This window comes from Podarcis tiliguerta (genome assembly GCF_965153285.1).
Source record: "Podarcis tiliguerta genome assembly, chromosome: 1".
Taxonomy (NCBI): Eukaryota; Metazoa; Chordata; class Lepidosauria; order Squamata; family Lacertidae; genus Podarcis; species Podarcis tiliguerta.
In genome coordinates, this window is record NC_139534.1 from 22,623,419 (window position 1) to 22,649,007 (window position 25,589).

General features: G+C 42.2%; 1 protein-coding gene across 4 annotated transcripts in view; it reads right to left on the minus strand.

Annotated features, from left to right (window-relative positions):
- Positions 1 to 12,110: 12,110 nt before the first annotated feature.
- The window catches only part of LNPK (lunapark, ER junction formation factor), a 42,128-nt gene continuing 28,649 nt past the window's right edge, over positions 12,111 to 25,589 (minus strand). For all 4 annotated transcript variants that reach the window (XM_083411726.1, XM_083411724.1, XM_083411727.1 and 1 more), the window contains 5 exons: positions 24,990 to 25,214; positions 19,028 to 19,133; positions 17,522 to 17,592; positions 14,628 to 14,798; positions 12,111 to 13,077 (listed from right to left, as the gene is read on the minus strand). In XM_083411726.1, coding sequence (XP_083267852.1) covers positions 12,881 to 13,077; positions 14,628 to 14,798; positions 17,522 to 17,592; positions 19,028 to 19,133; positions 24,990 to 25,214 — 770 coding nt within the window. In that variant the 3' untranslated portion in view covers positions 12,111 to 12,880. The remainder of the gene's footprint in view (positions 13,078 to 14,627; positions 14,799 to 17,521; positions 17,593 to 19,027; positions 19,134 to 24,989; positions 25,215 to 25,589) is intronic.

Below are 25,589 nucleotides of genomic sequence, written 5' to 3' on the forward strand. Positions count from 1 at the left end.
GGGGGGTGTACCCCTGCGTCCCCCCAGGAAAAAAGCACTGTCTAAAAGAGAATTTTAAAATGTAGTTAGAACTGATACTAATGCTTTGGGGGGGGGGGAACTCACCACAAAAGTTGTTTCTTGTTTATTGATTACAAATATGGGTGGATTTTTGGCTCAGGCATTGGGTGTATATCTGTTCCAGCCCCGTCCCCCATCCCCCCACTCACACAAAAATAATTATTTAATTTTAAAAGGTAAGGGAACTCAGTTCCCCTGAGTTCCAGCTTTAAAATTCCCTGGCTGACACTGCCCATTTCTTGTGTTACCTTTGCAGCACAGGGGCAATTGCAGCCAGTTCTGCTCCTTCCCACATGGCTCAGTCAGGTAGCACTGAGGAACCTTGGACCACACACAGTAAGTGTGACTCTAACCCAGGCCAGCATTGTTGCGTTTTCAAGCAGGGATGATTTCAGCGTTGCGGGAAGAGCTACCTTGCATTTCTTCCAACAGCCTAGAGCCTGACATTACCTTTGCAGTGTGGGAGCAGCTGTGCTGTGGCAGCTGCCCGCCCAACGCTGTAAAGGTAATACACTCTAGCATTCGATGAACTTGTCACAGATTGTAAATCCCACTGAAAAAAAACGGGGACAGGAGAAAAGCAGGAGGGGAAAGAAACAAAACCGGCAGACAACTGTTTATATAGGAGAGAGAGAAATATGCAGCTCTGTAGCACAACCTGCGCGCCACAATAAATGTTGCAGGTACACAACCGTGTGTTTCTAGAGGGGCAGCCATGTTAGATGTTGCAGCAAACACAGCAGTCTTGTGGTACCTTAAAGACTGCCATAAGCTTAAAGAGTAACAAATTTTCTCTTATTTATTGAAGTGGGGATGTGTGTCCGGTTTTGAGGGAGGGAGGCCTCCGCTCTTCCTCTTTTCCAAGACTCGCTTTTTATTCCGAGACGCAGCCAAAGAAATTGGCCTCCGTAGGTCAAACACCTGTTAATTGACCTGCATGAAATGTGTGGACTTCAGCCAGCTGCTGTTGGGCAGACCTCTGTCACCTCATCCATTTTGGTGAAGTCCAAATCTGACAGACCCTAGAAATAGAACCATCATAATCTTTCGTGAATGTTATATCTCTATATCTACACACGTAGAGAAAAGAGAAAAATAAAATTATTGGGCTGTACCTAAATGGGGTTCCCCTCCACTGATGAAAAAAATGATTTGATTCAACAGGTGCTTTTGTCAGCATAATGGAGAGGGAGGCAATTTTGGAAAAACACGTCCTCCCTGCTGTCCTCTGTGTCCCAGGATTAGAATCACAGAATAGGTGGAAGGGAATACAAGGATCGTCTACTCCAACCTCCTGCAATGTAGGAATATTTCGGCCCACATGGAACCCTTGAAAGTCTGCTTTGGGACGTGGGGTTGTGGGGCTGAAGGGGGAGAAGGAATATTCAAAAATCACCTCCTTCCACTAGTTCAAAAGGCATTCTGTCAGCTGAGGGACACCCAAAGCATACAAGCCATGGTTTTTATTTGTTGCAAAATGCCCAATTTTATTTATGTTCAGTATTTTTAAATGCCTGCCTTTCAGACCAAAAGGCCTGTCAATGTGGCTCTCAGTCACAACCATGAAACATGAATTACGCAGCAGGTAAGATGCACCCCAGTGCAGATAAACCAGATTAGGCAATTTAGCGTGCTTTAAAACACAGAAACAACAACAATTTGCAGTCCAGTCTGGCACCTTTAGCAAAAAAAAGCGGATTGCAATGATGAAGGTCCTTAAGGCCCATTTGAAAGCCGATGAGGAAGGAACCAAACATACATCCTTTGAGAGATAATTCCACAAATATGGGGCCACCAACAAAAAGTTCACATCTCTTACGCCTGCCAGTATAATTTACCTTGGTGGCTGGCCCACAAAAGAAGCTTCTGCAACCAAGCAAGGGCTTATGAGTTCCGGTGGCCCTTCAGATAACCTGGCCCCAAACTGCTTAAGGCAAGGATCCGGAACTGGATCTGGCCAATCGGTTGGATCCTTAACTCCGCCTTGCCCCCACAGGACAAGTTCTACAGGTTGGGTAAGGTTTAGTAGGAGTAACTGGAGGGTTTCAGAGGCGAATAGAAAGAGGATGAATGAATTCAACACTGTGCTATTGTAGACATTCTGCCTGTGCAAGAATGTTCTCCAGATCCAGGCTCTCCAGAGCCAATTTTTGGGGGGGTGAAGGCAGAGGAGAGGAGGGAGAAGCCCTGTATCAGAAGCGCCTGAAAGCAAGGCCTCTACTGCTGCAATTTGTTAGGTGAATCTCGGCTGTTGTCTGGATGCCAAGTCTAACTGCGGGTGGTGAGCAAGTCTAACCATTGATAAACAATGGAGGGTATGACCTTGGATACAAGTTTCCCAGAGGCCGGGTCTACTCAGGCCTCACAACTGATCAGTCACTAGATCTACCAGAAATAATAGCTTTGCTTTCCAACCTAGTGGAACCTCGGGTTACGTACCGTCCTCCTTACGAATGCTTCGGGTAATGAGCTCCTCTAACCCAGAAGTAATACCTCAGGTTAAGAACTTTACCTCAGGATGAGAACAGAAATTGTTCGGTGGTGGCACAGTGGCAGCGGGAGGCCCCATTAGCTAAAGTGGTACCTCAGGTTAAGAACGGTTTTGGCTTAAGAACGGACCTCCAAAACAAATTAAGTTCATAACCGAAGGTACCACTGTACTAGCTATTTGTTATTTAGCAACTTTTAAAAAAAGGAGTACTTACACTACTACTCCCCTGTAAAAATTACTGCGGATGCCTGTGAGCCCAAATGCTTTTCTCTCAACTCAAGTACACACCAGTACGCTTCCGGCGCCTTGATGCAGTAGACCTTGCCCACAAAATCTTATGCCATAATAAATCTTAGTCTTTAAGGTGCCACAAGACTCTTCATTGCTTTGTTGCAAGAGATAAATGTGACTGCCACTCTGGAGGTTGTCATCATTTGGTTGTTATTCATATGGGCTGCAATCCTACACACGCAATGGATTTAATGGGATTTATGTCTTAATTGCTAGGCACAGCTCTGAACTTTAGAAAACCACTGGGAATAAAGGGAAATATGTCATCGGAGCAGATTTCCTCTCATGCAATAGGACTTCCCCTCCCAATCCTCCCCTTAGCCCTCCTTTCACAGTAGATCTGCTCCAGAAGTTTTCCCAACTCTCCAAAGCAGATTTCAGAATCTCCATTGTGCCAGTGGTGTCTATCATGCTGGCTGATGAACACCGCTGGATTTCAGCCAATGAGATCATGGCTCTCAGTTAAAACAACACTGGAATAGAGTTGCCGCCTTCTAATCTGGGAAAGTATGGACAACCTAGCAACTATTCATATCATCTATGAGCGCCTTGTGACCACAGAATAATCATGGATATCCAGTTGCCACCATTTAATGATTTGAATTATTAAATACGTAGTTGGAAAACAGGAACACTAATGGTCATTATAGCCCCTAATTAGCCCGCACGGCAATTGGACGTTTCCCGAGTGAGGTTGGTAAACAAAATGACTATTCTGCGGATTAGATTTCTACAAAATGGTTACCCTTACAGTTTTTCAAACATACTTTTCAGTGCTTTCGTTGCCTCCATGAATCCCACCCCCGAACATAAAGTGGACAATCCAGTGCCTTTCCTGTATGCGGCAATGAAGGGATAAACTCTGCACACTATTCTGGAAAAAGCTGGAGAGCTCAGAGACTCACAATTGGGCTACGCTGGAGAAAGCCGATTACTCCAGTGCTGGTTCAACTGTACGGGCTGCCAGTTAATCTGGGCTCAGTCCAAGGTGCTGGTTATTACTGATTATGAATTCAGCCTAGGTCTAGCATTCCTTAAGTAGAAGGTGCCTCCATCCATTCTCACACACAGGCTTTCCAAACTCTCTAACTGGGAAATGGTACCTTGTTATCAGTCGCTGAATACTTAAAGCAAGATCTAACTTTTGTGTCCATCTTCTGACAACTGACAACCCCCAATATTATATTCATTCCAGAAAGCAACATTAAAAAAACCCTAAGCAGCTGAATATGCCCTAAGCTCCACAAAATTAAGACCCTGACACACAAATTTAAATACAAATTTATATATACAAATTTAAAGAATACTAAAGAACACTAATACACTCCACAGTACAGCGTCCATTTGGATTTGTAGTCCTTTCAAGACCTTTAAAGCCCTAAATGGCCTCGGTCCAGTATACCTGAAGGAGCGTCTCCAGCCCCATCGTTCAGCCTAAGGTCCAGCGCCGAGGGCCTTCTGCCGGTTCCCTCGCTGCGAGAAGCCAAGTTGCAGGGAACCAGGCAGAGGGCCTTCTCAGTAGTGGCACCCACCCTGTGGAACCTCCTCCCACCAGATGTCAAAGAGAAAAACAACTACCAGACTTTTAGAATATATCTGAAGGCAGCCCTGTTTAGGGAAGCTTTTAATGTTTAACAGATTATTTTATTTTAATATTTTGTTGGAAGCTACCCAGTGTGGTTGGGGAAACCCAGCCAGATGGGTGGGGTATAAATTATTATTATTATTATTATTATTATTATTATTATTATTATTATTATAAAGGACATTGCCATTGAGGAGAGTGGTTTAGGGATGGGCTAGGGTTATGGCTGAATCAAGTCCAAGAGGATTAAGGGAGTGGAGTGGGATAGGATAGGATGGGAGAGGTCTTAATAGGCAACTTAACCTTATTAATCTCCAGAGCAGTGTTTCCCAAAGTTGGGTCTCCAGCTGTTTTTGGACTACAACTCCCATCATCCCTAGCTAGCAGGACCCGTGGTCAGGGACGATGGGAACTGTAATCCAAAAGCAGCTGGAGACTCAAGTTTGGGCAACACTGTTCCCACAGTTCATTTTTGATTCAGGCTAAGACAAGCCCAGCTACATCACCATTTCTCAGAAAGATTGAATTCTGTCAATCTCTATGTGCAATATAAGCAAGTTTTGCGACATCATGTTACTCTTTTTCTCCTCCATCACCCCTTTATTTATCGACAGTATTTATAGTTCACTCTGTAAGTAGAATTCAGGTCACAAAGAGAGACAGACCTGCTAAGGGCGTACATAGAGACAATCGGAGTAACAGAAATAAGGCTCAGAACAATGGGTAGTTAATTGTATTCCCCCAGGTAGCTGCAAAGAGGCAGAGGTACGGCCACAATCAGCCCAGGTTGTGAAGGCCTTTGCCTGGCTACAGGCCAACGCAGAGAGAGAAGCAGTAGCCTTAACCCTGTGTTATAACATATAGAGGAGAGAGGACATCTATAAAATAAAGAATGGCAATAATTAGTTAAACTAGTGATGGCTGCTGTATTAAACACTGCAGATGAGCACTGATCAATTCTGCATTTGCATGCTTTTTGACATTTAAATTGCTTTTAATGTTCTGCTGCACTTAAATGTAGGTTTGTTTGCTTTTAACCAGTATAAAATAATCCAGAAACAAGGGCTCTGTAGTGTACAACTGCCCCCATTGCTTGCTACGAATTGAGAGCGCAACATCTGGAAAGCCATAGGTTTCTCTGTCCCCAGTGTAGACTGCCAGCAACAATGAGCTGCTACCACAAACAGCTTCATATACAGGGGGAAATCTGGTGTTGTTGTACTGCCAAGTGACTCCTACACCTTGAGAGTCAGATCTTGCTCCAAGCTGTGTTGCTGTTTTTTTTAACTCAGTGGTTTGTTTGGGTTTGTTTAATCGGTTTTATTAAAAGATTTTCATGGGTTACAAAAGTACGTGCATTGTCTTTATTTTCAGGTCGTTTTGAGCCAGCAGGTGAAGAAAGGAGGCAATAATGAGATATTTGAGATGCTGCTGTCTCATAGCACTATTGATGTTGTGTTTATTAGGGTGGCACTGTGGCATAAACCACTGAGCCTGGGGCTTGCAAATCAGAAGGTCAGTGGTTCGAAACCCCGCGATGGGTTGAGCTCCATAGCTTGGTCCCTGCACCTGCCAACCTAGCAGTTCGAAAGCACGTCAGAGTGCAAGTAGATAAACAGGTACCGCTCCAGCAGGAAGGTAAACGGCGTTTCCGTGCGCTGCTCTGGTTTCGCCAGAAGCAGCTTAGTCATGCTGGCCACATGACCTGGAAGTTGTATGCCGGCTCCCTCGGTCAGTAAAACAAGATGAGTGCCGCAACCCCCGAGTCGGCCACGACTGGACCTAACGGTCAGGGGTCCCTTTACCTTTACCTTTTACGGATGGAAGGATCTGTCCATTTTGGTTTTCCAATCTTAAATTCAGTTACATTGGTACCTCAGGTTAAGTTCTTTATTCATTTTGGAGGTCTGTTCTTAACCTGAAACTGTTCTTAACCTGAAACCTGAAGCTAATGGGGCCTCCCACTGCTGCCGTGCCGCGGCTGCACGATTTCTGTTCTCATCCTGAAGCAAAGTTCTTAACCCGAGGTACTATTTCTGGGTTAGCGAAGTCTGTGACCTGAAGCGTATGTAACCCGAGGTACCACTATATCCACATTTCTGCAGAAATTTGTAATTTTAAAGAAATCCACTGAAAATTCTTCAGCATTTTCGCACACATTTCTCATTTTTATATGCAGTTTTGATTAACGTATACATTTTGGCAAGCTACTGTATGCACTTTTGTGCATTGTTTTCATTCATTGTTATGCATATTTGCTCCTAATATATTCATTTTTGTAAACACTGATTGGAGAACTGCATCGCTGGAATCACTGAGGTGCTTTTGTAGGCACTGCAGTTTAGGCCCTCCCTTGGTGCCCAACATCTGTAGACCACATGAATAATAGTGGAGGATTTGATTCCAAGCTCTCTCTTTTTACTGAGCCAGAACAGTGCTCACCAACAAACCATCAATTCTACCCCTCTAGAACTTTTTGTGGAAATAAGAACAGAAATTGACAAAGAAGAGGGCAAAGGAATATTTCAAGAGGGACTGATGCTAGTGTATGGGGAGCAAAGAAGGGGAGCTGGAAGAAAAACAATGAGGAAGAGAGAGATAGGAAGAAAAATAAATGGAAGACTTTGGAGTGAGGGGAAAGTAAGGGGAGACTCTTCTGCCTCCCCACCAGTGCCGGATTTACATACAGTGGTACCTCAGGTTAAGTACTTAATTCGTTCCGGAGGTCCGTTCTTAACCTGAAACTGTTCTTGACCTGAAGCACCACTTTAGCTAATGGGGCCTCCTGCTGCCGCCGCACCGCCGGACCACGATTTCTGTTCTCATCCTGAAGCAAAGTTCTTATCCTGAAGCACTATTTCTGGGTTAGCGGAGTCTGTAACCTGAAGCATATGTAACCTGAGGTACCACTGTAGAAGCTAAACAAGCTACAGCTTAGGACCCCGCTCTCTTGGGGGCCCCAAAAATTCACTATTAATATACTTCTTCTTAATTGTATTTCAGTTCAACAATTACTTTGATAAAATACATATTTTGTTATGTGCAAAAGGCTTTAGATACCTATTAGGTCCATAAATTACCATATAGCATTTATTCAACACAAAAAACAGCGACAATTTGTTGTTGACAAAGGACAGCTGGGCATAGAAAGGGCCCCATTACCTTCAGTAGCTCAGGGCCTCATCAAACCTAAATCCGGCCCTGCTCCCCACATTTTATTAAATATACTATTTGTATAGGTTTTGAAGAATTGAAATGAAGTTCTTTCTTTCCTCAACCTTTTTTTTAAAAGAAAAGTTAACTCCTTTTCTAAACCCCCAGCTTCACAAAAACTTAAGTTTCCACTGCACTGCAGCTGCATGTTAGATCAGCTTTGTTTTGTGGGATCCTGGCTTTATCTACTGCTCTGAGAGGCAAGAACATGCCAGAAGCATCCAGAAGTGATTTATGCATAGCTAAAGAACTAGTTAGAATGACAGCAACACAGGCACGAGGGTATCATGTAGCATTAGGACTTTTAGCAGGAGATCTCATCTCGGGGCTCCTCTGCAGCTTAGCCAAAAATAAACCAGCATAGAACAAATACCAACCTTTGCATGGTATAGGGATCTTATAATGACTCCGGCAGCCCCACTGAACTTCAGCTACAAATCCTTCGGAAATAAAAATACCGACTTTCAAACACAAAGATGATCCAGCTCAATATAAGCCCTTTCAAGAATAATTGACTTTAATGGGAGAAGTAATGAATTCTCTCATTACAAAAACAATGGAACTTCTAGTTTCCTTTGCCTGGAGGAGGGGTGGCTAAACAGTGACCCGCCAGATGATATTAAGGCTCCGATTTCTTCCCTCCCCTCCCTTTTTATTACAAAATTTTAAAACAATTACCAAGCATGAAGTGTTGTCTTCCAGGACAAATACATATACAGATGTTAAGTCTTGTATGCAGCCATCCACTTGGCATCAAGACAGACTTGGAAAATATTTTATATTACAGATTAAGCTGTATTAAGCTGTATCCACAGGGTATATTTCAATCCAGAGCGTTGAAACAATTTCTCCATAGTGGCTTCTGTGACTTCAAAGCAAATAGTGAGTCTATTCTTTTATTTATTTATTTATTGCATTTATTTCCCACCTGTGTCCAAGGAGCAACAGCCCCTAAGAGGCAGTGACTGGCCCAACGTCACCTATGAGCTTCATGGCAGGCTTATGAAATGCTTGACTGCCGTAGTTGATTTGTTCCGCCTGGCCTTTGGCTTGGAATCAACTTGATCCCCTTCCCCTCTTTCCTTTTTCCTTCTGTGATGGAACTCCTATCTGGGGACTTCCCTGGCTTTTTTCTGGCCCACGTAGGACCAATCTGGATAGCTGGCCTTGGTGAAGATTTGACGTTTTCATCCCCCAAAATTTTTTGATTTGAGTTTCTACTGAAATGAGGCTGCATTTTAATGCTGTATTTTAATCTTGTTTTAAGTTGTATTTTAATCAATTGGTTTTGTACCTGGTGTTAGCTGCCCTGAGCCCAGGCTTGGCTGGGGAAGGCGGGGTATAAATAAAAATTATTATTATTATTATTATTATTATTATTATTATTATTATTATTATTTATTATGGCATTTGCAACAGGACTTGAACTATTCACTGACACATCTCAACATGAGAACCAGCCTTTAGGAAGAAATTTGCACCCATCTTTTTCACCCGTCTGTGCCTTCCCCAAATGTATTGTACATCTATGTACCGTCTTCTCTTATCTAGTCTCCCTAGGTGTTTTGACCAGGTTGAAGAATGTTTGATCTAGACTGTAAACATAACCACGCATACCAAAGCTTTGGTAAAAATACCTCCTCAGTAAGTGGAAAGTTTCCAGTTCCTTTTAGAGGATATAAAGAGGGGTCTCAGCCTAAGCAAGATATGAAACTTCTGCTTGTCAATCTCTCTTGAACCAAGCAAAGTGAGATGGCACTAAGTTGCGCCCAACACTAGCATTTTTCACTGGATTTGCCATCTGTTGTTTGCATACTCGCTTTGGAGGAAAATCTGGACAATGTTGCTAAATTACTGCAGTTCAGCGTTGCCTATGCTCTTCGTGCTGAACAAAAAAAGCGCTGCTGAGTTGTTGTTTTTTCAGTTTCTGTGTCATTAACTAAAAGTTTCCTGTTTATGGGTCCTTCTCATTTTATTGCTTCCTCTTAATGATGAAGGGCTTCTATTGCCCCTTGAATAGCCTCTTTTAATTGCCCCATGTTAGCTTCTGTTCAATTAGGCCTATGGTAGGGGGAAAGCTTCAATTAGATTTCTTATTTTTCTTTTTCAAAAAAAGTATGGCAAAACAGCAGTGTAACAATAGAAAGGAAAAACAATGTACAGAAGTAATTATTTAACACACAGTGTTTTTCACATTTCTATACACATCCTTGAAATTTTCACCCAAAAATTGAAACTGGCAAATATTTAAAAAGGTAAAGGTACCCCTGCCCGTACGGGCCAGTCTTGACAGACTCTAGGGTTGTGCGCTCATCTCACTCTATAGGCCGGGAGCCAGCGCTGTCCACAGACACTTCCGGTCAAGCTGCACCTGGCGAGCCAGCGCAGCACACGGAACGCCGTTTACCTTCCCGCTGGTAAGCGGTTCCTGTTTATCTACTTGCACTTAAGGGTGCTTTCAAACTGCTAGATTGGCAGGCGCCGGGACCGAACGACGGGAGCGCACCCCGCCGCAGGGATTCGAACCGCCGACCATGCGATCGGCAAGTCCTAGGCGCTGAGGTTTTACCCATAGCGCCAGCATCCCTAAATAGTTGTCCTTTAGTAATATTATAAATTGGAGTCTAACCACTAGAATAATTTACTACTTTGGTGTTTCTGCTACTATGCACTCTGTAAAGATGGAAAAACAGGGGTTTGTAGTTCAGATAATTGCATGAATCTTACAGGGATTCCTTGCTACTTATACTATTATGACGATTTCTGTTACTATTTCGTATTTTGCTTGAACAGATGCACATAAAATATGTGACATAGTTCTTGTTTAGAGACTTTCCAGTCCAAGAATCAGTTTTCTTCCCCTATTTTATGTGGCTGTTATTGTTATTATTACCATTTTCAGCAAATCATCACTTCTCGGCCTTTTGGCTAAGATCAAATGACCATTTTCATAAAACCAATTAGGCAGCTGTCTTCAGCTGTGCTCCACTTTCTCAAGGATGCGCAACCACAATTGATTTAGTGGACTTTGTTTTTTGTTTTAGTAAATACATAACACCTTTAAAACATGTGATACTTTCCTTGGATGGCTTATGCTGAGAAGCATCAGTCAGAGTTTGTTCCAAACGAACGGGATACTGCACAGGGCAGAATTTTTTAAGGTTTAACCTGCTCGCTGTGGGTTAAACCACAGAGCCTAGGACTTGCTGATCAGAAGGTCGGTGGTTCGAATCCCCGCAACGGGGTGAGCTCTCGTTGCTCGGTCCCTGCTCCTGCCAACCCAGCAGTTCGAAAGCACGTCAAAGTGCAAGTAGATAAATAGGTACCGCTCCGGCAAGTTTGCCAGAAGCAGCTTAGTCATGCTGGCCACATAACCCGGAAGCTGTACGCCGGCTCCCTCGGCCAGTAAAGCAAGATGAGCGCCGCAACCCCAGAGTCGGTCACGACTGGACCTAATGGTCAGGGGTCCCTTTACCTTTACCTATCCCTCTCGCTGCAGGACCTCCAATGGGGCAAAGCAGTAAGAGGCAACAGCCCAGACCAGAGCCCCAAGCACAGGGGTGAGGAACGTGGGACCCTCCAGATGTTGCTGGAACTACAACTCCCATAATCCCCGACTATTTGGCAATGCTGGCTGGAGCCGATTGTGTCCCTGGGAACTCGTGAAAAGGACTCGTATACAGGGGCATTGGCAGGATCTTGGTGAAAGAGACTGAAAAGAGTGAGCTTGTGTCTTTTGGATTAAGGCTGCTTGCCTGTCTGGGCTATGTGGAAACTTGATTGTGAGTTTGTTTGTGGGTGTGGCCATGTTGTCTGCTAGAGCACATGGTCTGAAGCGGAGGAGCTACTGCTGGAAGGAAGCCAAGCTGACTGAAACACACATATTGCTAGGCAGAAGTCTTCCAATGAGTTATTAGTCCAGTAGAACTCACGCTTTAGTGAGAAAAGAAAAAAGGAGATAGCATCTTTGATGTTGCTCAATGACAGGAACTGGTTTGCATATCATTTGAAGGTGGGACACCAAGCAAACTAGCATGCCTGGATACCTGCTCTAGTCTGAAATTGCCCCTGGCAATTCTGTCTACAGTCTTCAGCACAGGTGTCAGATGAAATCTGAAGGAGCAAGTTTTCCTTCATATTTTGAGAGTCAAGCACACTACTTATTCATTATACTTATATTCTGTTCTTCTCATTAAGAAACTTAGATTTACATAACACCATTATGTGCTGTTGGCCTATTCTCCAGGCATGTGTTCATAATGAAGTCTGCTGATGCACTGACCAGTTCTCAGGCGTTATGGAAACCACCAAGCTTGAAAGGTTCACCGAGCCTGAAAAGGTCTGGTTAAGTGCCAAAGAAATAATCCAGTACTAAGAAAGAGAAATCAAAGTAAATGCTTATATGAAAATAGTAACGCGTACATGAATCTGGACTGTCTAAAGCTTAAAAGAACATACGAAACAAGTACATAATGCTACAGTCTTTATTTTCCTTTAACAAAATACACAAAATTCACTTTTATAGTCATTATTGTACAGGTATAAATAATGCGCAGTATTCAAGTACAGTCAAGTGCGGATATTCCTACGCTTTATGTAAACACAAACTAGCTTTCTATTTCACATGCTGTTAGCTCATCTGCTGTGCATATAGCCCCTAAAGGATATATCATACTTTGGACAACCCTTTAACAACTTGCCTTCTCTCAAAGGAAAATAAAAAAGGGTTAGGAGTGACTAAGTTTTAGTTGTATTGACACTTTCGTACTGCTTATGATAAATACCTAAGCACCATTTCTCCTGTAAACATCTAGATATTCAAAATTCATTCAATACCTAAATATTAACACCCCCCCAAAAAAACCCCTAAGTTTACTAAACCAAGAATTACACATCCTTTTAGTTATTTACAGCACTCTTTGTTCAATAACCAAATAATACTATATTTTAAATCACTTGTATGTAAAATACTCCATTTAGGCATTTTTAGGTTGTCTTTTTAGAAAGTATGCAAAACAAAAAAAGGAAGCTGTGCTTGGGTTTGACTTCAGCTAACTGGCACATTCTGAAGTGCTTTAACTTGCCCACACTCTTGCAACAAAATACCTCGTAGTACTCTTAGCTTCAACATATAGTGGCAGTCTGAGCTCATGAGTGGCGACATTGCAGCTTTTGAAAGCAACCCACCTGGAAAAAAAAAGTAACAGCTGAAAGAGCGTAGCTAAAAATAATTAGGCACTTTATTCTTCTGCTAGTGGTTCTTGTCGTTGGAAAGCTGGAACAGCAAACTCGGAGTCCGTGGTGGCAGTTTTGGCTTCGCTTCCTGGTTGCTCTTCAGCCGCTGCCCCAACTACGTCACGGCTTTGGTCTTCAACAGTCAAAGCTTGGTCATCTTCCTGGTTTGTCTCAGTATGTTGGGTGGCTTCTTCTAAAGGGTCTGCGTGAGACACGAAGTTTGATTACACTGATTGTGGGATTATTTTCTGAGGAAAATAGCAGCTTGTGGAATGTCAAAATCACACAACCGATCCCTCCTTTCCCTCCTCCCCTCTGTAGGCCTTGAAAAGCCTCTCTGAAGACATCTCTGAGGCCTCTCTGAAGACATCAGGACGGTGTGCAATAAATGGTGGGCTGTGTCATACAGGGCTGAGGTGGGAAGAGAGATATCACCCCAAATGAGACAATGGAATTTTGATTCCCCCCCCCTTCCCCACATCCTTTTGTGCCCCTTAAAAATCTACTTTGGGGGTCTGGAGGATTCTCTGGAAGAGGGTGGGATGAGGTGTTGCAGGGGGAGGGGGGGAATTTGGCAAACATCAGCCTCCTCCCCGCTTCTCCTAGTCAGATCCCTCTATTAAGATTGCTCTTTTGTTCATGGTAGGTAAAATCCGGATACATTGTGCTTTATTTTGCTTTCTTTTATTATGGGTAGCCTTGGAGACCTGTTACCAGGCAGAAAGGGTTATAAAAATAAAAGGAAAATTGATAACAGTTTGCATCAAATTGTAGAAGGTTACAAAGGTTTTCCACCATAAACCTTGTCATACATGGGCATTACATGCCATATTTGTTCATCTAAGAGCACTTGGTGGTGTGATCATTTCTGGATATGCTCTCAAGAAACTTCTCTGTTTAGAGCCACCTACAAAAAGATACTTTTACATATAACAAAATACCTTTAAGGAAATAAATACAGAGTGATAGTCTAAGCTACGTTCTTAGAATGTGGCATGCTCTTGTTAGCTGAACACAAGATGCTTACTGTATTTTCAAGCCAATAAACCATCTCCAAAGGAACTTTCTTAAATTAAAGTTGACAATTTGTCTTTGAACTACCCATTATTTTATTTTATTTTTTTAAAAAAGCCAAGTCAGTTTTACTAGATTTTCCTGCCCTGGGGAAAACAGCAAAACCAGCTTAACGAACAAAGGCAGGAACTTAAACCCCACCTCAACCCAATGACCTGGGGAAAACAATGAAATCTAACCATTCTGTGATCCAAATCCTTTAATTACACAGTGTAAATGCTAATATTGATACTAAAAAAAAACCCCAAAAGTAGAAGAACAAGGGCTTTGTAAACAAAGAAAATTTAAGAGACTGATAGTCTTGCTAGATAGGATGGAAAGAATCTATTTTACAAAAAGAAACTGAATTAAGTTTGGATTCTACTAAAGCTGGGGGGGGGGGGGGGGACTGGCTAAAAACATCCTTGGCAGCCAACTCTGAAAAACCAACAAGGCAAAATATACCACAGGATGACCCAAGATCACCCTATTCTTAGGAAATCAAGATGAAAAAAGATTTTCTGCACGTGAGATATAGTATCGTGGTTGCTTTTGACTATGAGCAACACTCTTTCTGTCATATATAGCGAACATCCACTGGCAAGATTGAATAAACAGCACTGCAAGGAAAAGCAAAATGCTTCAAATCCAATTGCTCTAATTACATTTTCTGGCAAATGTAGAGGACTCAATGCACACCTTCAGCCATCTGACTCTCTTCTAACTTTTCTTCCTCCGACTGCAGCGGTTCAGTCGTGCTCTGTACCTCTGTAGGCTGCTTCTTTTCAGCACTGAAATCTGGAAGCCGTGGAGCTTGAGGTCTTGTTTTTCTTGCAGGATTCAGGAAGAAGCAGTAGGCACACCTAAATGCTGCACAAAAGTTTAATACAAGTGTATCCAGTTAGCTCACTGGACCTTAATGTGCTAACACTGCAATGGCTGCAAGACTCTGAAACATTAACTTGGAAAGGAAGAACAGCAAACTAATTTTTGTAGAAGCGGCACTGCACGCTCTCACCTTCTCCCATTATCAATGACAACAACAAACAAAGAAGAGTTGCTTTCTTACAGTAGGGCAAGTCTTTTCTCGGATTTGAAATTTCTGGTGCAGTTTTTCAAAAATCAAAGAAACATAAGAGTTGGAAGGAACCCCAAGGGTCATCTAGTCCAATCCTCTGCAATGCAGGAATCTCAACGCACAGTCCCCCATCCAATTTGAAACCATCCGGGAGCCTGCTTAGCTTTGCAAAAGTGTTAGACATTCCATTGCTACCACTAGGGGGGTTATAATTTGGGTCTTCTGTTCAAAATTCTATGTGCATGTTCTTTTCTTTCACATTAAATTAATGCATAGGAGATAAAAAAAGACTGGAGAAGCTCTACGTTTAAGGCAACATTTCTCCTTTTTATTATTGCAACTTCTGCAGCCTTCCTTTCCTACAAGGAGCTCAAGGCAGTGTACATGGTTAATCTCCTCCCTATTTTATCCTCTCATTTTTATCAGTAGTACTCCTCACTTCTGCCTCCCACTGGCTCCAGCCTTGGTGAAAGAAAGGTACAGGGGGAAAAACATACAGGCTGCTGCAGCTGTAATTTATTTCACCATGTGGAAGTTGTGTAATAGGGAGTGCTGGTGAGGGTGGATATGCTTTGGGACCCAACAACAACACTGAAGAGGGAGAGAGGGCAGAGGGATAGGCCCAAACACCTGGTGCTTCGTTCGTGGCTCCTTTGGCAACAGCAACTATCACCTGTTCCTTGCAGGTCAACCCCACTGCTTGCTTAACTCGATCCACAAATTTGGGAAGAATGCAGTGCTAAAAATCCATATTGGGGGGGAAAGAGATGGATAGCAACCCTGCATGACGGGGTGTTCCCCTGAGTTTGGGAGCCAGTGAAAGCTTCACAGGACAAGTGCATCAATCCAGCTTTAACTATATTTCAACTATGGGCAGAAGTGCAAAAAGTGAAAGGCGTAACCTCTCTAACTTGCATTTCATGGGTTGTATCCAATGTTGTATGAGCATAATTCTGCTTGTGCAACAGAACTTTCCCTTCCTCTCCCCATGCTGCTACCCCACCCCCCACAAATGCTCCAGGAGTCCTCCAACTCTCTGGGGCATTTTGAAGACATGTTGGGGTTTGCAGAAGAGGAGAGGTTCCACTGAGCAGGACAGCAGTGTTGGATACGACCATTGACTTTTAAGTGAACATTCAAAAACAGGAGTGAGATATTGGTTCTTACTCAAATGTTTTGCATCACTCTTTGTAACCGACTCAAGTCAGTTAAGAGTTTGTATTCTGAAAGAGAAAATATTCAGAAAAACTGCTTTCTTCCTTGTCAACCCTATGCCGTTGGCTGAAGAACCACCACTTCAACGGAGCGCACATGATCCCATTCTGTTTTCTTTGCAGGTCGTTTAGTGTGTGTATGAATGGGGGAAAGGGGCAAACTATGCATGCGGATTTTGAACAGGCAAATTTAAGGATCGAAGTCACTGGTGTTACAAAAATTGCAATCCGTTTCCAAGAATGGCTATTGCACGTTGTGGGTTTCTATAGGCAGATGTAACAGTTTACATAGCAACCGGAGAGGGAAGGGAGAGAGAAAGAGGCATCCCACTGTATACTTCTGGAAAAGAGCTCAAAAGCTCTCACCCTCATGCAGACACAAATCAAAGTGTCACAACACTCAGGCAAACAACAGCCTATAAAATTTAGGCTACGTACTTTCTGCTATTTATATGCAATACTGGCTACTGCCTCATGAATCGAGATCAATTTAGCTGGGGGCGGTGGGGAGGGGAGAGCCGTTCAGGAGAGATTAAACCAAACTTTGACCACACATGCGTAATACAGGGCTTGAACAGTAAATGTATTAGCCCTCCGATAATACAAGATCACATGAAATGAATGGGTTAAGCTGCCTCTCAGAGCCAAGAGCAAATGGGAAGACACGCCCAAATGTCTTGAGATAATTTCTCTCACATTACTTGCAGATTGATTTTTGTTTGCCGAGAGGCGGCAAAATAAACATCTGTGTTCAATGAAGAGCTGTGCCTGTCTTAAGTTATTGTCAGCCGTAAAACTCAAGAATAGCCCCCGGAGTTTGTTCCCACTTCATCTCCAATGTCTCCCACAGGTTTCTCTGTTACGATAAATTTTGTTGAAGTTCTGGTAAAGTGAGGACCCAGATTTAAAAACAAAAACAAAAACCTATTAGGGTGCAGTTTCCTAGCCAAGTACAATCTTGAAAGCATGCAGAGAAAGCAGCTTATTTCTACAGCTCACTTTTGCACACATGTTCCTTGACCTGCATATTACAGAACTTTTTTTTTAAGGATAATGGATTCTAAAAGGTATACACAAATGAATACCATAACATATTATAAGTACACAAAACTGAATACAAAAAAAGAGTTATGAGTACTTAAGCTTATAGATTTTAATGGCTCTAGCACTTTTAGGACGCACTCCAATACAGAGTTAAGCAAGAACCAGTATATTACATTCTGTAAATGCCTGAACGGACAATGGTGGCCAGGGAGACAGGAGGCTTTTTCAAGAAGCAGAATATATGCATTTGTTCTTACCGATATATTCAAATTCCTCCTTCAAAGCCATTCCATTATGCGAGCAACACTGTTGGCATATAAGTGCATATCTAAAGAAGATGAGATCAGAGGTTAAAAACATTTGTTTAGCCACTTAATTTTAGTCATTAATATAATTTAGTCGTACTATACTGGATCACTTCAACAGGACTTGCACACCAGAAAGGGGGCATTGAAACTCAGAATTAAAATGGCACAAGCCCTTTTACACATATTCACCTCCCACACGCAGTTTAAATGCATGGAGCAGGGAAGTGGACTGCTAATGCCCCTTTGGGACATGACGTCATGCAGCCTCGCCCACATGCCCAGTGCAACATCAGAAAAGGGGAGCCCAGGCTTCCTCTCTGCACCCCCACAATGTGTTTAGCCTGCAGGCAGGCACCTGAGAGCGTAACCCTATTATAAATTTATTTTCACAAACATAGCACATTACTGCAAATTTAAAAGCTGCCAGCTGAGTATTTTTAACCACACTGTGACTCGGCCACTTCAGACTCAAAAGATTTTGACTATTTGGTTTAAAGCACCATTAATTTGAATTCAAATTACAGCTAGATGAAGTTGGTAAGATTCAAAACTAGGCAAAGAAGAAGAAAAATAGGAGGCAGAATATCTGAAAAGCTCTAAACAACTTAGGACTCAAATATCTGAAAGATCACCTCCTTCCCCACAGACTGTCTCAGGTGCTGTGATCAGCAGTGAGGACCCTCCTGATAGTTCCTTCACACTTAGAGAAGGGTGGTTGTGGCACAGGAAAGGCATTCTCAGTGGTGGCCCCTAAGCTGTAAAATTCCCTCCCTACAAAGCTACATCTGGTACCTTCATGGTACAGCTTCTGGAGAATGCTGAAGACATTGACCTGGCTTTTGACACCTGAGGTGCATATTTTTAGGATCCGCCTTATTTTTGTCTTTTGTTTTAAGCAGTTTTTAATATTGTTTTTTAAATGCTCTAACCAACCCAGGGACCTGAGGGTAAAGGTTGGGTGAATGATAATAATGACAACAGCAGCTACAAGTAACTCCTCTAATAAAACAATGCTTTTATATAACTGATTTTATTCCAAGAACTGACAGAAAGGCGCTTTAATTGACAGCCAATTAAAAGTGTGGCGATTAAGATTCTCTGAGCAACGACTGCTCCAGCACAAGAGTTCACGTAAGTTATTAGAAAGTTACAGTATGGCTACAATCCTATACTTGCTCACATGGAAGTAAGTTCCACTGAACCTGGTTGGGCTTAATTCTAAGTAGACATGTATAGGATTGAATTGTAAGGGCTCCTTTTTGCGTCACATTTATTACATGCCCCTCTTTCTGGAAGGAGCAATGCTACCAAGAGGAAAAGCCATAGTGTGGGCTCCTCCCATCTGGGTTTGGTTTTCCGCAATTAACAGAGTGATGCAAAGAAGAAACCGCAGGAAACCTGAGAAGCAACTCAGAGTTAGAACTTCAGAATTGAACATAATAAGTAACGTTTAACCTGTTCTGTGGACCATCTCCAACTAAGTATTCAACAACTCTATCCAATGCTCCCCTTTCTCGAGGAAGAATAGGCCTTGCCAATGGAGGTCCTGGAGGATGAAGACCTGGAAGACCAAAATGGGATTGATAGCAACCTACTGATTAACCAGGAATAAGGACATCTGCTTCCAGTCTGTATGTTACAAAATGGAATAAAGCACCTTAACATGTATTAGAAATTAGCATTATATTCCTCTGCATTTCAATCCCATTATCATATTTAATTCCGTATGTCAGTTCCTCAGGGTTATTTTTCTTGCGAACGAAAATACCACATGTAACAGGGAAATTGTCACCTTCTGTGAAGACAGATTTGGAAGGTTTTTTGCCTCCCTTGATAGCTGTTTACAGCAATGATATTGCCCTGAAGCTTCTTTCCCCTGAATGAAGTATGCCTCACTCTCTCAGTTCTGCCTGATATACATATTCCCTGAAACATACTGGATTTGTCACTTAGCAATCTATAACCTGTGCTTTGGTTCCCTCCAACCCAACCACGGGGCAGGCAAAACCTACTTTTTAGCCTCTATTTAGGACCTTAGTCAAATTTTAGATTTGTTATTTGAGACAAAACCAGGTGTCTATCTACACTGAGCACAGTTCACAGCACAAGCCTATACACATCTACTCACAAGTAAGTCCCACAGAATTCAATGTGACTTACTCCTAGGTAAGTTTGTATAGGATTGCAACCGACACTTTTTCTAGGGGCATGAACACTGTTGAGACTATTGTATTACTGTTTGATGTTCTTAATGCAACAGAGAACTAGCATGGGGCAGTGGTTGGAATGTTAACTAGAACAAGGGAAACCAAGGTTCAAATCCATACTCATCATGAAGCTCAATGGGTGGCCTTAAGACTAGCCACTCTCTCAGCCTAAACTACCTGGCATGGAGGGCACATAATGGTTGTATGGATGTGAAAGGTTATTAGTAAAAAGTTTAAAGATCAAAAAAGACCCAATATTTCAAGATATAAGGAAATATAGTTATATTAAGATAGTAAAATTATGACAAAATTAAATTAAGACAGAGGGAAGGAATCTGCTGATAGAATATAAGATCTGGAATACAGGGAAGGAAGGTTTGGGGAGGTCGATGAAATAAGTTAATGTCAAGAATATAATGAGGATAAAAATTGTTTTTGTTTTTATTTTTCTTATTTGTATTTTTTGCTGTTTTGTGTTTGTGTGTTGTTCTTTTTTGTTTTGTTTTTGTAGTGCTGTGGTTTATTTTTTCTTGTTTTTGTCGCTTTATACTTATTGTAAAACTTAATAAAAATGATTTAAAAAACAAAACAAAAACATAATGGTTGTATGGGGAGGTCCCTGAAACACACAGGGAGGAGAGAAGGCTCTCTGCCTTCAATCATTATGGCCTGATTCACATAAACCACCATTTTGCAATGTGTGAACCCTGCTGCACAGCATCTTAACTATAGTTTGCTTACTGCCAACAAATTACAGCATGAAGCCATGGTTTGTTGTTCGCTTACAAACCCTTAAATGATGTGGCATTATGTGAGAGCACCTTTGCTTAACCATGGTTCATTGGACCACCTCATCCGCATTGCTCACCAAAGGCGCAAAGCAAGAGCAGCCAGAAAACAAACCAAGCTTTGAAGAAACGAGCTAAGGTTTGCTTGATCACCTGTGGGACAACTTGCAGTTAACCTGTTCGTTTGTTAAATCAACCATGGTCTAGCATTAAGGGCAAACCAGACCTACGACAGACATTCCAGCAGTTCCTATCTATATCATCATATTGTATAGGAAGTTTAGAACACGTGGACATTATATATGTGTGTGTGTGTGTGTGTGTATGTGTTCCTTCTCCCCCCCCCCCGCAAAAAATATCATTCTGTGTGCTCAAATTCTCTCAGTACCATAGGACATATGATGCTCCAGCTATTGGTGGACACCATCAACACCAGCCAGCATAGAAGACTGGAGTAGCCACAGATTGCTCACCCTACTTTTAAAAGTGTGCCGAATTGTGAGTTGGAGACTACAACATTCATTAAGCTTTCAGTTCTATCCTAATTATCAGACATTTCAGATCTTATTATTATTAATTGAATTTATATACAGTCGTACCTTGGAAGACGAACACAATTCATTCTGGAAGCCCGTTCAACTTCCAAAACATTCAGAAACCAAAGCACGGCTTCTGATTGGCTGCAGGAAGCTCTGCAGCCAACCGGAAGACGTTTGGGTTCCAAAGAACATTCGCAAACCGGAACACTCACTTCCAGGTTTGCGGCATTCGGGAGCCAAAACGTTGGAGTACCAAGGCGTTCTGGATCCAAGGTACAACTGTACTGCCCTATACCCAGAAGTTTTGGATGCGAACATATATGCATTTTGCACAACTAAATACATGACCTAAACAATTAGTTTAAACCAATTACATTTAAAGGGAACACCATTACAAATAAGAGAGGCTTGGACTGGAATAAAACTGATTTAAAACAATCCAATGTCACATATAAATATTTTCAGTATTATTAAGCATGCACACTTTGGAGGCAATCTCAGTTCAAAACAACCATAGGGCCCATGGTAAAAGGGCTGCCTCACTAATCTTAAAGAAGCCTGAAACCTAAGACCATGTGCCCCAAGAACCTCTCCAATTACTTGGCACACTAACAATTCTCAAACCACGCATCTTATTCCTCATGCTGATATGGACAAGAGTAATTAATATGAACATCAAAAGCAATCATTGTGGGCAGACTGGCCATTTCTGCAAAGCTTGGCAAACTCTCAACTACCTGCTGGTTATTAATTTTTAGACATATGGAAGCTCTGTGGTAATACATGTTAAATTGATTCTCTTCCACAAAGTATAATGTAATGAAAAAATGAATTATCTTTTCCAGTTTAAAGATAATTAAGTGCAGTCATATGCACTTCGGCTGATGTTTCTCACAAGACAGGAAGAAATCTGCATAGCAAGAAACTTGACTTTTATATTCTATCATGTTGCTTGGAACTTCTGAGTAAGTTGCACTTGAAAGACTACACTGAGAGACACTGAAATTCCTGCACCAACAATAAACCTCCAAGTTTGTCATGACTTTTAACAGTATGCTACAGAACTGAATTAACAGAGGGCACTGTTAAAAATTACGGTTAAAAATTGCCATATTTGCCAACAACTCTTAATTAAAATAAGTAACCACCATTAATTACAGTTTTAAAAATGAATAATGAACCAAACATCTAGCCCTTGCGTCAAAGTGTGCAATACTATTTTTTCCCTCCCAAAAGCTATATAGCCTTCATATTTGCCTGAGACTGGTAAAAACCTGCACTGCAGGATCAAAATTTTAATACAAAACTGTAGTCCTAATCCACGCCTTTCTGAACTTTGGGAGACAGGTGTGAAGAGATTCTACACAGAAATGCATCAGCCATCCTGTTGCCTGAGAGTCCTACATGCAGCTGCTGCACTGAGCACTCTAAATTGCATATGGTCATTCAGGGTGAAGTAAGGCCCTCTCATGCATCATAGTCGTACCTAGTCTTTTGAATGGAATCCATTCCAGAAGTCCGTTTGACTTCCGAAAATGTTCAAAAACCAAGACGCAGCTTCCGATTGGGTGCAAGAGCTTCCTGCACTCATTGGAAGCCATTTCGGACATTTGGCTTCCAAAACGTTCGAGAACTAAGCTGTTCAAAAACCAAGGTACAGTGGTACCTCTAGTTACAAACTTAATTCATTCCGGAGGTCCATTCTTAACCTGAAAGTGTTCTTAACTAGAGGCGGGCTTTCACTAATGGGGCCTCTTGCTGCTGCTGCGTCGCCGGCACATGATTTGCGTTCTCATCCTGGGGCAAAGTTCTCAACTCGAGGTAACTCTTCCAGGTTAGCGGAGTTTGTAACCTGAAGTGTTTGTAACTTGAGGTACACTTTATCACTGTATCTAGTAGACTGCTCCTCCCTTGGAACCCAAGACTCCAACTCCATCTCAACCTAAGCCAGCATGGCAATGGTCAGGATTGATCAGGCTGCTGCAAGGTCATAAGTCCCTTGTTTTCTCCATCCCTAACACAACACCAGGGTTTGCGGTTGCACAGGGAATTCCAAATAGGTAATCATTTTAATGCAAGGAAAAGCAGCAAATTAGGCACAAGCTGAGTAAAAATTGCAGCTCCGACCTTCTCTCAGAATCTGACCCTCCTATCTGTAATTTCAACCCTGGGAGATTTGGAATCATAGAATCATAGAATCATAGAGTTGGAAGAGACCACAAGGGTCATCGAGTCCAACCCCCTGCCAAGCAGGAAACACCATCAGAGCACTCCTGACATATGGTTGTCAAGCCTCTGCTTAAAGACCTCCAAAGAAGGAGACTCCACCACACTCCTTGGCAGCAAATTCCACTGTCGGACAGCTCTTACTGTCAGGAAGTTCTTCCTAATGTTTAGGTGGAATCTTCTTTCTTGTAGTTTGTATCCATTGCTCCGTGTCCGCTTCTCTGGAGCAGCAGAAAACAACCTTTCTCCCTCCTCTATGTGACATCCTTTTATATATTTGAACATGGCTATCATATCACCCCTTAACCTCCTCTTCTCCAGGCTAAACATGCCCAGCTCCCTTAGCCGATCCTCATAAGGCATTGTTTCCAGGCCTTTGACCATTTTGGTTGCCCTCCTCTGTACACGTTCTAGTTTGTCAGTGTCCTTCTTGAACTGTGGTGCCCAGAACTGGACACAGTACTCCAGGTGAGGTCTGACCAGAGCAGAATACAGTGGCACTATAACTTCCCTTGATCTAGATGCTATACTCCTATTGATGCAGCCCAGAATTGCATTGGCTTTTTTAGCTGCCGCGTCACACTGTTGGCTCATGTTAAGTTTGTGGTCAACCAAGACTCCTAGATCCTTTTCACATGTACTGCTCTCAAGCCAGGTGTCACCCATCTTGTATTTGTGCCTCTCATTTTTTTTGCCCAAGTGCAATACTTTACATTTCTCCCTGTTAAAACTCATCTTGTTTGTTTTGGCCCAGTTCTCTAATCTGTCAAGGTCGTTTTGAAGTGTGATCCTGTCTTCTGGGGTGTTAGCCACCCCTCCCAGTTTGGTGTCATCTGCAAATTTGATCAGGATGCAAAGGAAAGCAAAGGAAAGTGGGCAGGAAGCACACAATGACACACTGGGCACACATGAATAACTTTTTCATTAAGAGTTTGCTCACTACAGACTTTTACCACCCCATACACAACTGAACTGAAAAGTACATCTGTAAAACAGAAAATCAATCCAGCAATGAAAAAGGTTTAAAGTGCTTCAGAGTTTAGCTAGTAGTTTCAGCAGACACAAATTAGAAGTAAAATGTTTCAAAAAGGTAACTGATGTTAACTCTCCCCCGTCCCCCGTTCATCAGCTTTCTACTTCAGAAAGCTCTGCTACCTAATACGAAACCTCTTTAGTTATTAAATATTTTATGTTTTAATCTTTGCAGCGTGAACTTTTTGGGGGAGGGCTTAGAATAAGCATTTGAATAAATGTCACAATGAAAGTTAAAAAATATGTCCAGGGCTTTGTAAGAAGCATGAATGAATTCCAAAAGTGTTTTCTTATATACCTGATTTATCTAAGTCTGGAGGCTTGACTAAACCAAGAACATAAAAAGGTATGCTATATTGTTGACTACAGAATACTGCAAAGTTTTATTACCATTTAAACAAAGAAGCCATAACAGTTAAATGAGCTCAGGCAATAGGTTTCAGTATCATAAGGTGCCAGCTGTAAAGAGTTATGGCTAATTGAATATGGAACTCCTGCTTAATCAGATAACGGCTCCTCTACTTCCAAACAAAATGCCATTTCCATACTGTCTGAAAATGGCCTGTTTTATTGGTAACCAGAGAAAATAATATAAACTGTAAACAACATTAAGTGCTCTGTTTACCCATTCCAGGCACTGAAGTGGCACGGGACCCGGGATGTCTTGGTAACACATTTGGCTGCAAGGGTGATGTAAGAGATCTCTCAGGAGGTCCGCCCGGTGCCGAAATCTCTCTCTGCAAGCCAGGAGTTGGAGGCGCTGGGCTTGGTCCTTTTGGAGATCCCTGTTTTGGTGAAGCAGGGGGCGGGGGAGACACGTTGCCTCGCACTGGGGTCCGATGACGAAGTTCTGACAGAAGAGCCACACGTTAATGCTTATTGTACCAAAATGACTCAAGACCTGGCATTACTGCAAGTTAACCAAGGTAAGGGAAACATTTGTAAAGGTTACCCCCACCCGTCCGCACGCAAACCAGCTGAAGTGCAACAATACATAGATCCGAGTTCTCAAATAGACCCTTTCTTGTAATTTGAGCCTACCATCTGGTTTCTAAACTCCCTCAGAAGTGGCTCTCACTTGAATGGCATTAATAAAACAGTTTAATTGCGTCTCTCAGCATTCTCTAACTAGCATAAAGGACCAGTTAATCTAGATTAGAATGTAAACAAATTAAATTATATTAGAACGTAAACAAAATGACCTCGAGGCCACTTATTAATTTTT